The sequence below is a fragment of the Capricornis sumatraensis genome, chromosome 1, assembly GCF_032405125.1.
Source record: "Capricornis sumatraensis isolate serow.1 chromosome 1, serow.2, whole genome shotgun sequence".
Classification (NCBI taxonomy): Eukaryota; Metazoa; Chordata; class Mammalia; order Artiodactyla; family Bovidae; genus Capricornis; species Capricornis sumatraensis.
The window spans coordinates 187,496,326-187,512,175 of record NC_091069.1 but is presented as its reverse complement, the minus strand read 5'-3'; the positions used below and the strand labels follow the sequence as shown (position 1 = coordinate 187,512,175).

At 43.7% G+C, this 15,850-nt stretch overlaps 1 protein-coding gene across 1 annotated transcript in view; it reads right to left on the bottom strand.

Annotated features, from left to right (window-relative positions):
• Positions 1-1,493: 1,493 nt before the first annotated feature.
• ETV5 (ETS variant transcription factor 5) overlaps positions 1,494-15,850 on the bottom strand; it is a 53,654-nt gene continuing 39,297 nt past the window's right edge. Inside the window, exons 8-12 of the mRNA XM_068973494.1 lie at positions 15,005-15,061; positions 10,154-10,222; positions 9,830-9,999; positions 5,139-5,240; positions 1,494-2,111 (exon numbers count right to left, since the gene is read on the bottom strand). Coding sequence (XP_068829595.1) covers positions 1,890-2,111; positions 5,139-5,240; positions 9,830-9,999; positions 10,154-10,222; positions 15,005-15,061 — 620 coding nt within the window. The 3' untranslated portion in view covers positions 1,494-1,889. The remainder of the gene's footprint in view (positions 2,112-5,138; positions 5,241-9,829; positions 10,000-10,153; positions 10,223-15,004; positions 15,062-15,850) is intronic.

Here is a 15,850-nt window from a genome sequence, read left to right as displayed (position 1 = left end):
CCAAACCCAGATAAGAAAGGAAAAAAAAAATCCTATACAGCATTTACAACAAATTAACCTCTAGCCAGCTTGGGGTAAAATATGCATCTCTGTATAGACTATGTGTAGGTTAGAAAGCTATAAATACCATTTGGAAAGAGTCCTTTGATTAGAATACAATGCTAATTAAGGCCCAAGCTACAGGTGCAATACCTTTGTGGGCTAATTAGCTTCCAAGAGGGAATCCTTGTATTTCCACAGCTATGAAATGCACCCCTTATCTGTGACCCTCTTCACAAATGTGTTCCTGGTCACCTGGGGGACTGTTTGAGACTGCAGAGCGTTCCATCAATAGAAAAACAAAGCACTGTCCTTTGTGTATGAAGAGTAGCATCATCATTGATTCTGTGCTCAGTGTCAGGGGAAGCACAGAACTCTCTCAACAGCAGGCACCAAGGTCCTACCACTTTCTAATGCCTTTTCCTCTACTTTGAGCTTTCATGTAGCTTTAGCTGGGTTGTTGAAAACTTTTCCAATAAAATTCAGCGATCAGAGAACTCTTTTGAAAAGTGGCAGGAAACTAAGGCGCTAGCACACTTTTACCTGTTGGTGTCGCGCATACGTCTCAAACCCTATTGAATCATATGCAGGGTTTAAAGTCCGAGGATTTAAAGAAAAAGGAAAAACAAAAATGGATGAAATGGAAATTGTCATCAGTCATGCCCAGGGAAGACTCCCTAGGGTTTCCATCAGGTGACCAGGTTTCAAATGGACATGACATGTATTATGTACATATGCTTTCCAGAGAGGGCATGGGAGGGAACATTGGGGACTATACACATAGAATCTAAATGGTGTGTCCAGGCTGCCCTGCACACCTCAAAAATGTACAACTCAGGTGCAAATGTTCCGTCAGGCTGTCTGGTGCAGAAAGCACAAAGCAGGCAATAAAGAGGGCTTGCACTCAGCCAAGGGGACGCCCCCAGCAAAGCCCCTTTCAAGCTGCAGCGTCTTCAGAAGTCGGCACTGTCCTGTTTATAGGGCACAGTGCTCAGTTACCAAAAGGTTTGTTTTTTTTTGCTTTAAATACCAAAACTACAAAAATCAGTTTATAAACTGGTTTTCCAAAACAAAACAATCCCCCGAATCAAAGCAAAACAAAATACTGTCAAAAGTGTTAATCACCTTCTCCTAAAATTAAAGCCATCCACACACAGCCATGTGACTGGGAAGAGAGAGGGGGCTTGCTCTACTTGGTGACCACATGGCCAGAAGGTTCCCAAGAGTAGCAATGGTTTATTTGAGAACCGTGGAGTGGGTAACAGCTATTCATCCTTTTCCCCTTCTTTGTAGACCAAGGGGAAACATTTCAGCGAGCTGCAAGAGCTGTCCAAGTTTTAAGGTAATACTTGGCAACCCTTCGTGGTTTGAGCCTCCCCAACTTAACCTACCTCCTGTTCTATGGGTTTTATGACTCACTTTTTCAACAAATTGTGCAAATCAGAGCCCTTCTATGTAAAGGCATTTAGTAGTCCTTGATCAATGCAGATTGTCACATACTCTGTCCTGGTTTGCGGGTACCAACCTGAACAAGGTATTGCTTTGCATATATATTGTCCATGGGAAGGAGGCTCCATTTCAATCGCTTCCCAGAAAACTTGTCAGGATCAAGAGCTGAGGCACCAGCTTTTGGGTGGTTTTTCTACCCCTCCCTGTTCCCACTCCCCCACCAAAGTTTCTGTCCTTAAGGGTGCCAATCCAGAGACGATTGGATTCTCTATCTCCGGAGACAGATAATACTCAAAGGGCAAGCTTTAGGAACAGCCAGAAACACAAACAAAACCACTGTTCTCGTTTGCCTGAATGGGAACTGCTAGCTCTAAGGTTTGGCCGCTCAACTGCTCAGAAACTTAGTAAGCAAAGCCTTCGGCATAGGGGAGGCTGCCGCAGCGGTCCACATCCAGAAGATAAGCAGGGTTGTCCTCAAAGTGGGTCAGTGGCAGGGTGTCCTCCTCGCTGAGGTGGCACTCAGACTCTGCTTTCAGGAACGGACGCTGGTTGTCGGGGAAGGCCATGGAGAAAAGGGCATCAGGGTCGCAAACGAACTTGTAGACATATCGTTCCCCGGCCACCTAGAGAGAAAATGCAGCTTATGAGGCCCAGTTGGACCAGGGCATGGGGTGTGGGCACCAAGGGAAGAAAGAGATATCTGTTAAGCCACCACGCTCTTGGGCAGCCTGGGACCAAGAGGCTCAATGGTAGTTGATTATCCATATCCTTCGATTTATTTTGATAAACCATGGGGACCTGTTACCTACTGAATGTTTTGACACCACAGCTTGACAGCTGAAAAGAATATATGAATATCAAACTCAGGTTCTTAAAAGAACATCCTCACTGTTAAAATCAGTCTAGAAACAACGGTTATGCTGAGGCTGGTGTTATAAGGATGGAAAGATGCAGGAGTCAGCCCATGTGTTCAGTTTCCTCAAGTTTACAGTCTTCACAGGACAGCTTTGTTGTCCCACAGGGCTAGGAATTCAGAAGCTATGTGGGATTTTATAAGCTTGTTCCAAAACCAAAAAGAACTGCTTTTTGGCTTACCTGCAGTTGAAAATGACTAATGTCATGGTTTTGCTACACTGAACGAACTGCAAACTACCTTTATATGAATTTTATGCATTATAACATTACTTGAACCAACCAGTCTTGATTAAGGGTGGCAGGTGTATACAATCACTCATTCCTATTTGGGTTTCTTAAAAGCCAGTTTACTGTTAAATCTCTGGTTCCCCAGCCAGAGTCAGCTCACATGTGGAAGAGCTAGGCAGGAGTATACAGTGATGATAATACTAGCTCCTGAGCGAATGGCTTCCGGCCCTGGCTTGGTCACTAGCAAGTCTCAATCTCTATGAATCTTAGTTTTCCCTTTCGTAAACCTGAGGGTATGGCACTAATGCTTTTCTGAGTCCCTGCCCGGATCAGTTATGCTACCACTCCTCTTTCATTTAATTTTCATTTACTCATAGGTCACATAATAAAGCAAGGATCTCTTATACTGGAAAACATGTTACTATTTCTAGGACATTTTCACATAAATATTACCCCTTTGAGATTAGATCAAGAATTACTAGCTACACTTTCATGGGAAACAGGCTTTGAAAGGTTGACTTTCCTTAAAGCATAAATAAATGGCAGTGTTAGGATCTGAGCCCACCCAAGTCTCATTCCTATGCCTTCCTCTGTACTATTTTATGCTTAATTCTCAGAGTTCTCTTCTTTCTTAGAAAACCTAGGAAGAACATGGGTGAAATCCCTGATCTGGGAAGATCCCCTGAAGAGGGAAATGGCAACCCACTCCAGTATTCTTGCCTGGAAAACCATATGGACAGAGGAGCCTGGTGGGCTACATACAGTCCATGGGGTTGCAGAGTCAGACACGACTTAGCAACTGAACAACAAAATGTTCTAAAACTGGTTTTGAGTGACAGTTGTACTACTCTGCATACATATTAAAACCGCACTGAATTGTACCTTTAAAAAAAGGGGGGGAGGGAATAGCTAGGGTGGGGTGATAACCCATTTTAGAGTATCTATTAACTATGCCAAGCACTGAAGTCAAGTTCTCATTTTGCCCCAAGCAAGCTGATATTCCTGTGGCAGATACTGACAAGCCAGGGAGTGATTTACAATATCGAGAGTAGGGAGACAGAGTGATGGAGATGAACGCAGGTGCTCTCAGAAGCAGATGAGACCACGTAACTCAGCTTGAGAACTTCAGATTCTTGGAGTAAACAGGTGATTGAGAAACAAGTAGGAGCTGGCCAGGTAATGAAGCTGTTAGGAATGTTCTTAAGTAGGATGGTAGTTTAATAGGTGTTTTTTCATTTTATAATATGCTCGATAACTTACATGACTGATAGTGTTTGTTTACAAACAATACATATTAAGAGACAGATGGCTGTGGTAGTGGAAGCAGACAAGTGCAAGTGAGGAAATGAGGATTAGATGGTGCCTTAGAGCCTGTATGAAGGGTTAAAGTCTGAGTTTTATCCAGAAGACCATCCATGAAAAGTTTTAATAATTTAAGGAGATGAGAGGAATATGGGGTCATATTACCACCTGCCTAGGAGAAGATAAGCCTGGTTTTAGCACAAGACAAGTTCTCAGCAACAATGACCATATAATTCTGAGTGCATCTACCATGTAAAGACTGCCTAAATGTATAAATGCTAGAATCTGGGTAACAGTACAGTATAAAGTCTGGTTAAGAAAAACCAAAGATTAGCCATCTTCATCTTCTGCTTATACACGGCTTTTAAGATTTTGGTCTTTCACCACCTATCACAATAAGGATTTTGTCCTGGCTTCCTCAAAATATGCTTCATCCTTTATTCTGCAACTTGCTATCAGGCTATTCTGCTCCCATTTTGCAAATCTTGGCTTTTTAACTTGTAGTTTCCAGTTTTTGAAAAAGATTTTCTTAGTCCTAACACTTAAGAGTATTAGACCAACATATTTGGAGGTCTTGGTGTCTTAACAACTAAAGACTTCAACTAAGCTCTTGTGGGAGCAGAGACCTTTAAGTTGATTCTCTCCCTGGCTCCTTTATGGATATAATAGTTGGCCTAAGTATCTGGACAATTTAAAAAAATTTTTCTTTGGCTGCATTGGGTCTCTGTTGCTGTGTGCAGGTTTTTTCTAGTTGTGGCAGGGTCGGTGGGGGGGGCTACTCATTGCGGTGGCTTCTCATTGCTGAAGAGCACGGGCTATAGGCAGAAGGGCTTAGTTGCCCCACAGCATGTGGAATCTTCCTGAATCAGGGATCGAGCCCTTGTCCCCTGCATTGGCAGGTGGATTCTTAACCACTGGACCATCAGGGAAGTCCTATCTGGACATTTCTGTCAGTAGAGACAGTTTCTTTATTTCTCTAAAGCAGAGGAGGCTAATTTTCCTACAGAATCTTCCACAACCTCTGGTTTTGAGGTGCCTGAGAGTATTAAAGGTGCTCTTTGTATCTCATTTTAACTCATTTTTCCAAGATTTTTTCCTACCACAGAATCACGAAGCTAACATTTCCTCGAAGCCATTAGTCTTAGTACAGAAGCCCTGGACAGTTTCTCTGAGAGTGATCTTAATTGTCTCTCATAACTGTTCACCTTCTGCATGATGCCCTTTTCATAGTAATAGCGTAGAGATCGGCTGAGCTTGTCATAGTTCATGGCTGGCCGGTTCTTCTGAATGCCCCAACGCCGAGCGACCTGAAGAGACAGGAAAGCAATGGAAACTCATTCCTTGGGTCTAGTGGGTTTCTTCCCAATCCCAGGAGAGCGTTCTAGAACCCAACTGCTCTGGTCAGTGATCCATTTCTCTGACCTGAATGGAAAAGCACTTAATTCCCTTAAGACCAACATTCAACAAAGGTGATGATTTAGTCATAGATGCTAAGAGGTGAGACCTGGAGGTGGAAGAATCCTAGCATTTTAAGATTGCAGAGGGCTTGGCTAGCATCCCAGAGGAAGCAGGCTCTCTACTGTTTCTCCACATATGAATTATTGACCAATACCCATAGACCATTAACATGTTGCCATTAAGTGCTATGGTTTCTGTAGCAGTCAATAAGGAATAATTAGAATGGTCATTCCTGAAACATTAGAAACACACTAGTGAGTTGCTAATGGGCCAGCAGAGCAAAAGTTCAATTCTAATAAGATTGGAGAGGGGCTGGGAGATGTTTACGTATTGCAGCTCATGGAGTAAAAGGGAATCAGATCATTTCAGCCTGCTGCCATCCAATCCCCTGTTCCCAGCGGACTTGCAGAATGGACATTAAAACATGTAGCACCATTATCCATTTAATGAAAAATTAACATGGCTTCCCAAACAGTTGTGAAGTGCATTATATCTAAACCCGATCCCACCTGAGGTGCAGTGATGGGGGGATGTAATTGGAACTCTGGGCAAAGAAGCCTTAAAGCAAGAACACTTACTAGTGGAGTTCAGCAAGACAGTGAAGCAATTCTGCTCAAGTATCTCAATATCCCAAACCCTATGTATAAGGATGACTGTCAAGGTAGATTAACCTTGGAAATATGAGGCCTTTAAATGCATGCAAACCAGCGATCATGTTTGGAACATTCTGGGTCAGTTTTGGAAACTTAACCAAAACAACTACATTCGTTTAAAAAAAAAAAAGGTAAACATGGAATGAGAAGTAGGGAGACTGCAAGTGGAAAAGTGGATCATAAAGCCACGTTTCACTTAAAGTATTATTCAAAAGTATTTGGGGCAGAATGAAAGCAACATCTCAACTCAGGATTCAAGATGACCTTTAATAAATATCAGAAATGATCTGATAAGGAAGAAACGCATCTGTCCTAATCATATTACAAAAATTCAACAGTCATGATTCCATTTTCCCTTGTAAGAAACCATGTGAACGTTAAATTTCCATTCATTTGCTTTGTGCCCGAGAGCACACGATACCCTGGTTCTCTGCCTTTCTCCATATTGCACACATTCAACACTTTGCAATGACCAAAAAGGCAAAATTAAGCAGAAACATATCCCCTGTTTAGAGAAAAACAGTTTAAGCCAATAGAAATAGTGGTAAGAAAGAAAAGCTGGTAAATCAATACGTGTCCTTTTTTTTTTTTTTCCTAAAGAAATAATACCGTGAAGGTATTATTGAACTGCTGCTGGCCACAAGTAATGCAAGAACCCTTAAAAGAGGCCTTGCTTCATCCTTTGACTGCACTGCACTGGTGGAAAACAATCCTTGCCTACTTAACTTCAGCCATGACCTTTCTTTGCTGTCACTGCATATGCAGCAGCTGTACTGGAGAGAGGTTTTATATATGCGTAGACTTCAAAGCAGCTCTGGTAGCCATAGTTACTGACTCATCCTCTTGGGCCAGGGCCCTGTGATTCAGTAGCCCTCACTGGGGCTGCTCTTAATGCAGTAATCACGATGCGCCACAACTGCAAAGCAGCTGGGAATAACGGCTGCCCCATTTTGGGGGGGGGGGTGAAGGGAGCAGGCAATAGCTCGCTGCCAAGCTCCTTCTTTCCTTCATCTTTCACATTTGTTACTCTGACATAGCATCTTGAGGATGGAGGCCGAAGGAGTTAAAAACAAAAACCAAAACTCCCATCTCTCTTCCTCTCTTTGTAAGAGCACAGCCACAGCACAGGGAGCGGCTCTTTCTCAGCAGCACGTCCTTTTAAACCTCCCCATGGCATCAGTTATCTGCCACATGTTCAACAAACAACCCTACCCCCCAAAATATTCATTAATGCAGATTCACAGTTAAAATGGCTCCAGATTAAAGCCGAGTCAGTCATAATTGAGAGGGTGCTAAGCTGGATGACTATCAAAAGACATTTGATTAGGGGGCCTGCCAAAACGCAGTTCTAAAACCACAATTTCCATGCACAGTGTAATGGATATTATGGATAATTACCCAGAGTGCACTACTCAGCCACACAGCTGCCTACAATTACGTCCCAAACAGCTTCCTCCTCCGCTTCACCCTTCAAGCTCCCCCCATGACAACTTCTTACAGCATTTTTCGAGGAGTTGGTATCTTCCTGACACTACCAAGAGGAGGGCCTGCCAAGTTATACAAGGATTAGAGAGTGGGGAAAAAAGTGTTGCATGTCCTGGGGCCAAAGTGCACACTGGAGCAGAGCTGATCCTGGGGTTAAGGGAATGGAATATCTCAGAGTTCATGGAATGCTCAGGGATTTCAAGCTGCGGTGGCAAGAAGCACTTTCTGAAGAAACAGAGCTGTTTAATCAGCTGAGAGAGGTGCAAGGCCACTAGGAGACTCCCCTGTGGCTGGGCAGCTTGGCATTTATGTGAGCATTCTGGATTAGCATTAGTTTCTTAAAGAAAGCCGGGGTCCTTTGCCATCTGTTCATCATTTTCTTTACCATTGGTTGGAGAGCAACAGATTCAATAACGGCTTTACAAAGGGTCATAACCAGGTTTACCTGCAGCTGTACAGCCTCTGCTTAGGCCCGAGGCAGTAGCAAAAAAGTCGTAAAAGCTCCTTTTTGTGAAATGAGATAAATCAAAAAGGGCTGCTCACATGACAGACTTGACTTTCAAAAAGCCTCAGTGAGTCTGGGCGACATGCTTTCCTCAAGCCTCATACAAACCAGGCCACATTATGAGGAAAAGAATGTGGGGTAGATGCTTTTCAGTGTGGCTGGAAACATGGCTCCATTTCTACATGACTTAGCCAAAAGACACAGTCAGGAGAACACAGCAGTACCAAACTTTGGCTTTGAAGGTAGAACAAGTCTTAACAGAAATTGTATATGTATGGTGATGGACAGGGAGGCCTGGCGTGCTGCGATTCATGGGGTCGCAAAGAGTCGGACACGACTGAGCGACTGAACTGACTGATAACTATATCTTCTCTAACGGCCTTTAAGGAAACCTGCCTTCCTCTACCAGTCAGGATTCTCCTTAAGCCTCCAATTCACACATCTTCCTTTGCTCATCTTAACTTTCAGGCCATTTTCTTCCTCCAATTTCCTGCCGTCAACCCCCGTGCCCACCTGTCCCCTTGGGTGCACTAAAGTGAGCCCTCCAACTGATTGAACAACGTCTACAACTGCAGCTCCTATTCAGAGGCCTTCGAGAGCATTCTTCTCATTCTAATCACACCAATCCAAAGATACCTTTTTGTTCTGCTGGCTTAATGTGTAACGCTCAAGTATACGCTACCCAAAGAAGCATATGTCAGACTTTCAGGGAAGTTATTTCTTTTCCATTTCTAACCTCTAGATTCTAAATCAAACAAAAATCAACCCCTCTGAAATCATGGCAAGCCCAGAGCCTGACTTAATTTGCTTTGTGATATTTAGGAAAGGGGAGATTCTGTGATGTGTCCTCTCCTCTGAAGAAATGGCATTGGTTCTGTCCACCGGCCTTTCTGTCAATTTGGCCAAAAAGATGGTAACAATGGTTTGCTATCTCATTGTGGTACTTTAAAAAAAGAGATAGTAAGAACTTGATTACATTAACTTTTTTGTTTTTGCTGTGCGGGGTCTTCATTGCTGTGCCAGTTTTGCTCTAGTTGAGGTGAGCAGGGGCCACTCTAGTTACAGTGCTTGGGCCTCTCACTGTGGGGGCTTCTCTTTTGTGGAGTACAGGCTCTAGACTGTTCGGGCATCAGTAGTTTTGGCCTGTGGGCTCAGCAGTTATGGCTGACTCTCGAGTACAGGCTCAGTATTTGTGGTGCACAGAGATTAGTTGCTCTGTGGCATGTGGGGATTTCCCAGACCAGGTATTGAACCTGTGTCTCCTGCATTGGCAGGTAGATTCTTTAGCACCAAGCCAGGGAAGCTCCTGTGATATTACATTAAAACAACACAAAACACTAGGTTTCTGAGATTGAGATTGACTCATCTCTGATAATGTTATTTCTCTAGAGCCATTTTAAATACACCATAGGACAGTTGCAACCTATATTACTAAAAATGTCTTACAATCTGTTCACATACTCTCTGATACAGGCTATGACATATGAGGGCTTACACCAAAAAAGAATTGGTATCACTGAAAGAACACTTGAAAGACTTTCTAAGAGAGAAAGCAGACCCTTTTAGAATGTAAGTCTTCATGGTCTTCCTCCCCAGAATTTGCAGAAGGGTTACTAATACTTTTTACATATTTTGCAGTGGAGAACTTTGCCTGTCCCATTAATAGGAAAAGCCCATTGGCCAGGCCAGAATCTGAATGAGAAGAGCATATCTGACACAGTAAAAAGGACTTTTTACTAGATGGAGAACTAAATAGGAACAAACATCAAATCAAAAATCAGCACCCAGTGCTTACCTCTTCGGGTTCTATCAGCTTGAATTCCATGCCTCGGCCTGTCCAGGCAATGAAGTGGGCGTTGGCTGGGTCGTCAAGAAGGGTAACCAGGAACTGCCACAGCTGAAGGGAACCTCGCCTCTGGTAAGGGGGCCCCTCTCGATACATGGTGGGCTCTTGTTTCACTTTGCCTGTTCCGGATAAAGATACATATGCGGTACTTTAGTCTCAATTTTCTCACCTGATTTGGGCAAATGTCGCCAATCTGGCATCAAGACGACTGACGAAGGTGCTCTGACATGGTAAGAATTCCAGCTTTGCACCAAACCAGATGGGGCTACTTACCTTCCAGTCTCTCAGGAACGACACAAGTGTCGTCAAAGTACAACCGGGGATCCTTCTCATATGAAAAACCTGAAGGAGAATTTAGAAAGAACATGTTGCTTAACATGGATCTCTTCTAAGAAAACTCTGAAGGACTAAAACAGAATTTTCTACCATTTCAGGTCCTCAGTCCAATGAACTGCTGTATCTATGCCAGACTGAATTTGGGAGAGAACTTCACAAGAACCTGGGTGTTTGTGTTCTGATGCAACTGCCCGCTCTGCAGTCAGAACGGCATCAATTCCTGCTATTAGAGCCGAGACTGCAGGGAGGCACTGAATCACCAGAACGTTCCTGCACATCTTACTCCTGAGGTCTGCATGGATCAGTGACTAAGCCTTTATATCTGAAATGACATCTCATCTATTTCAGCTGGCCTCACTGGGGGGGATCTAATTGATCTATACATGGTCTTGCCATTTCCCTTTTAGCAAATATTAATTTCAATCTTTCATACAGCTTGTCCATGCTGCCCACACACTTCATTCAATTATGAAAGAGCTTGGAAGGTAGAAAACGATGCCAAATGAATAAAGACTATGACAAACAATAATCTGAAAGGTAAGTTGAAGGTATCATCATCTCCAGACACTGTGGAAGGAATATGAAGAGATATTCCAGCAGTAACAATTATTGCAGTGTTAAGAAAACAGGGGAACTGACTGGGCCAACAACATATGTAAGTGGAAATGAAAGGAAGGCAGGGCAAAAAGTAGAAGGTGTCCAGGAGAGGGAAGGATGATGGCTTGGCATTCTAAACCCACTAATCTGGGACTTTCCTGGTGGTCCTGTGGTTAGGACTCCAGGCTCCCAATGCAGGGGGCACCGGTTCAATCTCATTGGGAAACTATGCCACATGATAGGGCCAAAAAAGTAAACCCACTAACCCCTAATAAAGGTTTAGTGCTGACTACCAGGTCAGCAGGCACCCTGATGAGGCCCGCAGCTCAAAGCAAAGCCAGTTAATTAATAGACAGGCATGGTGGGACCACACCCTTGCTTGGGGTCCAGCCTATTTCAGGGGTGAGCATCCCTGTGTACTCTCTTCTGACCACATGCTTCTCCAGAGGAAGCACCAGAAGCTCCTGTTTGCATAGCGGTACTCCCCACGCTCAGTTCTCCGGTCAACTTGTCTGGCATGTGGACCAGGCTTATGAGTGTCAAGTATGTGGTCCCGGCAGGCAGGGGAGGTCATTTGCAGTGAAGAATGAGCACTAGATTTTTGAGAGGGATTTTCTATGACTTAAACTCCCTGGGTAAAGGCTCCAAGAAATAATCTGTTCATTACAATCAGCTTGGATCAAGTTCTTCTTGGCAGGATCAGCACAATTTTAAAAGAGGCCTGGGGTTGGGAAAACACTGCCCAACTTGGAAACAGATTGTTTTCAGGTTTCGTATTATTCATTTTGTTTTCTCAGCCCCAAGCATTTTTTTCTCTGCTTAACTACAAAGAAGTATATTTTTATGTAATCCAATAGTTATTTATGCTGGGCATATGTTTGTGCTAGAGAAGAGGGTAGACTCGGTGCTTGCTCTAATGGAGCTTGCATCCCAACTGGTGGAGACAGATGACAAAGTAGGCAAAAAAAAAAAAAAAACATGGTGTAATGTGAAGAGCATGGGCCCTGAAGCCAGACTGATTGGACCTAGGTTAACTGTGTGGCCTAGAACAAATTAATCTCTCAGTGCTCCATTTTTCTCATCTAAGGATTGTGGAAGATAATTCCTACCTTACAGGCTTGTTAGTGAGAATTTAATGAGTTGATATATATTCTGTTCATTGACTGATTTATCCTTACAACAGAGAGCTTAAGAATAGCTCCCAGTACATAGGTGCGCAATGCAGGATAGTTAAAAGAAATCAAGACAGTAAGGACTTGCACATTATGATAAATCTCTCTAGTTAATCTCTTAACAGCACTTACCTTATTCTGTCATGGAAGTTTCTAGAGGGTAAGGACCATATTCTGAATACCTTAGCATCCTTATAGCACCTACTACATAAGTTGCTCTATAACTATTGAAATAAATATGAAGGAATCTACAGTTTTCCATTAAAAGATTTAAGAATGCAATGCTAACTTCTCAGGGACTCCTATAATTTTCCAGTTTGGTACTAGGAAACTGACTTACAACAAACTGTCATAATTATATTAAGAATTGCATAATCCATCATGCTTCATATTTTCTGCCTTGGCTGTTGGGAAGCTATGTATTTCCCAACTTTCTACATGAATTTTGCTACTCTGATGTTTTAACAGCCTTAATATAAAGTCAAAAGTAAACTACAAAGTTTACACACCTGCCAAAATTGCTATGTTATATTTAGAGCTTTTTTTTGAGCATAATACACTCACAGTATATAGGGGAAAAAAATGTAAACCTAGATTAAATTCTAGGTTTGGTTTTCAAACTAATCAGATGAAGCCCTGCCCATGAGTATCATTCTGGTATATTTTGTGGTTTCTAGTCATTGCCACATGTGGTTCTCTAAAACATCTGGAAGATGCTGTTGGTTTAAGTGAATTTGTCAGTTGAATTTGCACAGCAGTTGCATCAGTTGTGGTCACAACCATCTAATCACTCAAAGGTGGCAGGAAGGAAGAACCTGTTTGAGGGGCAAAGTGGAAATCAAAGATTCAAAATAGTATGTAAAGATTCCAGGTGAATGCTAAGGCAGGATGGCTATCTTAGTAATCACAGATGCCAATCAGAAACACTTGTCTTACTAACTTTCACGGGCATCTGTGGTCAAGCCTGTATAAGGAGAGAGAACTGTGTCAGGGTAATTTAGAGCAATTAAGAATGCAGATATCTTTGAAACTAACTTCTTCGATGTGTGTGGGGTCAGGGAAGAAGTGGGGGAAAACACAAGCTCGCCAGATACTGTGTGTAGTAAGCAGCCCCAATGCCTTACTAAAAGTATTTCCTTTAAGAGCATGTGGCTCTTTAAATGTTGTAATAATGCAAAGTGTTTTCCTCTTTCCTAGTTCACCTGCTGCAGACATCAACTGCTGCGGAAACATTTGGGAACCTGGAAGAGAGCCCTACTACACATGTGTACCCATCACAGAGGTCCAGTAGACAGCCCTTCCTTCCCAGGGCTGGACACCCACTCAGAATATCCCTGGGTGCCCATGGCAGCCACACTTGGTCTCCCTTCCAACCAAGTCACTGGGAGGCAGCCACCCATAGAGATCACTCTTGTGAACCAAATCACTCATAATAACCAGCCAGTGCTGATTTACCAGCTCTTTCAAACTAGCTCTTTCAAAACTCTAGAACAGTGGTTTTCATCCCTGGACACAACAGAATCGCCCAGGGAGCTTCACAAATCACTAATGCCCAAGCTCCATCCTAGAATTTCTGATTTAGTTGCTCTGGGTGAAGCCTGGACACCAGAAGTTTTAACAGCTCCCCAGGTGATTCTAGGGATTCTCAGGTAGTGCAGCGGTAAAGAACCCGCCTATCAAAGTAGAAGATGTAAGACACGTGGGTTTGATCCCTGGCTCAGGAAGATCCCCTAAAGGAGGAAATAGCAACGCACTCCAGTATTCTTGCCTGGAGAATTCATTGGACAGAGGAGTCTGGCGGGCTAGAGTCCATGGGGTTGCAGAGTCGGACATAACTGAGGGACCGAGCGCACATGCACGCAGGTGATCCTAACGTGCAGCCAAACCTAAGCCTCACAGCTCTCGTAGCTCTCTCATGAAACTAAAAGGCGCTTACTCCTGGAAGGAAAGTTATGACCAACCTAGACAGCATGTTAAAAAGCAGAGACATTACTTTGCCAACAGTAGTCATGTATGGATGTGAGAGTTGGACTGTGAAGAAGGCTGAGAGCCGAAGAATTGATGGCTTTTGAACTGTGGTGTTGGAGAAGACTCTTGAGAGTCCCTTGGACTGCAAGGAGATCCAACCAGTCCATCCTAAAGGAACTCAGTCCTGGGTGTTCTTTGGAAGGAATGATGCTGAAGCTGAAGCTCCAGTACTTTGGCTACCTCATGCGAAGAGTTGACTCATTTGAAAAGACCCAGATGCTGGGAGGGATTGGGGGCAGGAGGAGAAAGGGACGACAGAGGATGAGATGGCTGGATGGCATCACCAACTCGATGGACATGAGTTTGCGTAAACTCCGGAAATGGTGATGGACAGGGAGGCCTGGCGTGCTGCAATTCATGGGGTCGCAAAAGAGTCGGACATGACTGAGTGACTGAACTGAACTGAATGTGAGGGTGCATCATGCTTGCCTGGAGGGCCTGTTGGAAAACAGAGCTGGGCCCTACCCCTGGAGACTGATTCAGCGGGTCTGGAGTGGGGCCTGAAAATCTGTATGTCTAGCAAGTCTCAGGTGAAGCTGATGCTGCAGGTTTGGAGAATTACACTGCTCTAGACACTTACAGAGATGTGCATGACAGAAAATAGGACATACTTCTGAGGAACCGTTCTAAGAAAGAAATCCTTCCCTGTTTCAATGTTTAAAAGAAGTCCTGAAGATCATGACGTGGTTCCTAAGTTCCAGTTTAGATAGTGTTATCCACAGCTGTATGGCCTCCTTGCATGGAAAAGTAGAAACCAGGCAGTTCACTTTCTTTCTCAAAAGTTAGGGTCATTACTACTGAAAAGGATGGCAGCCCTCACAGGTCAGGAGTGTGCCTCAAACTCTGTGTGCAAGATGACTGGGGATCACAATCAGTGAGCGCTCATGTTCACGAGCTAAGGAAGGTTTGAACTATGATCTCAAATCTTAGCTTGGAAACTGAGCCACTTTGAGCTTCCTTGAATATTATAATCTCTTAAAGAGCAACTTACCTTCATGGCTACCAGAGAAGTAGCCTCCTCTCATGTAGGACTGGCAGTTAGGCACTTCTGAAAGAGAAACACACTCCTGTCAATGGTCTCTGCAGCTGAAAGTGGCAGAGGGAAAGCCCTTAAACCTCCAGCTCCAAGATCATGTCTTTCTGGCCTTGTCTTGGGAAAGGGGTACCATCCCTGTTTTGTGCCCCCAACTAAAAAAAATCTAAAATAAGGGGAAATAAAGAAAAGGAAGCAGAGACATTACTTTGCCAACAAAGGTCCGTCTAGTCAAGGCTATGGTTTTTCCAGTGGGCATGTATGGATGTGAAAGTTGGACTGTGAAGAAAGCTGAGCACCGAAGAGTTGATGCTTTTGAACTGTGGTGTTGGAGAAGACTCTTGAGAGTCCCTTGGACTACAAGGAGATCCAACCAGTTCATTCTAAAGATCAGTCCTGGGTGTTCTTTGGAAGGAATGATGCTAAAGCTGAAACTCCAATACTCTGGCCACCTCATGTGAAGAGTTGACTGCTGGGAGGGGTTGGGGGCAGGAGGAGAAGGGGATGACAGAGAATGAGATGGCTGGATGGCATCACCAACTCTCGATGGACATGAGTGTGAGTGAACTCTGGGAGTTGGTGATGGACAGGGAGGCCTGGAGTGCTGCAATTCATGGGGTCAGAAAGAGTCGGACACGACTGAGCGACTGAACTGAAAGAAGAGGAAAGAGTTTCTAAACGTGCAAGCTGCAAAATTCCCACTCTTTCCATTAATGATCTCATTTGATAAGCTTGGCCTACAAGATGGGTAATCAGTGAATGTGTGAGTGGGGGTAAAAAGGACCCCCAAAGACAACTGGAACT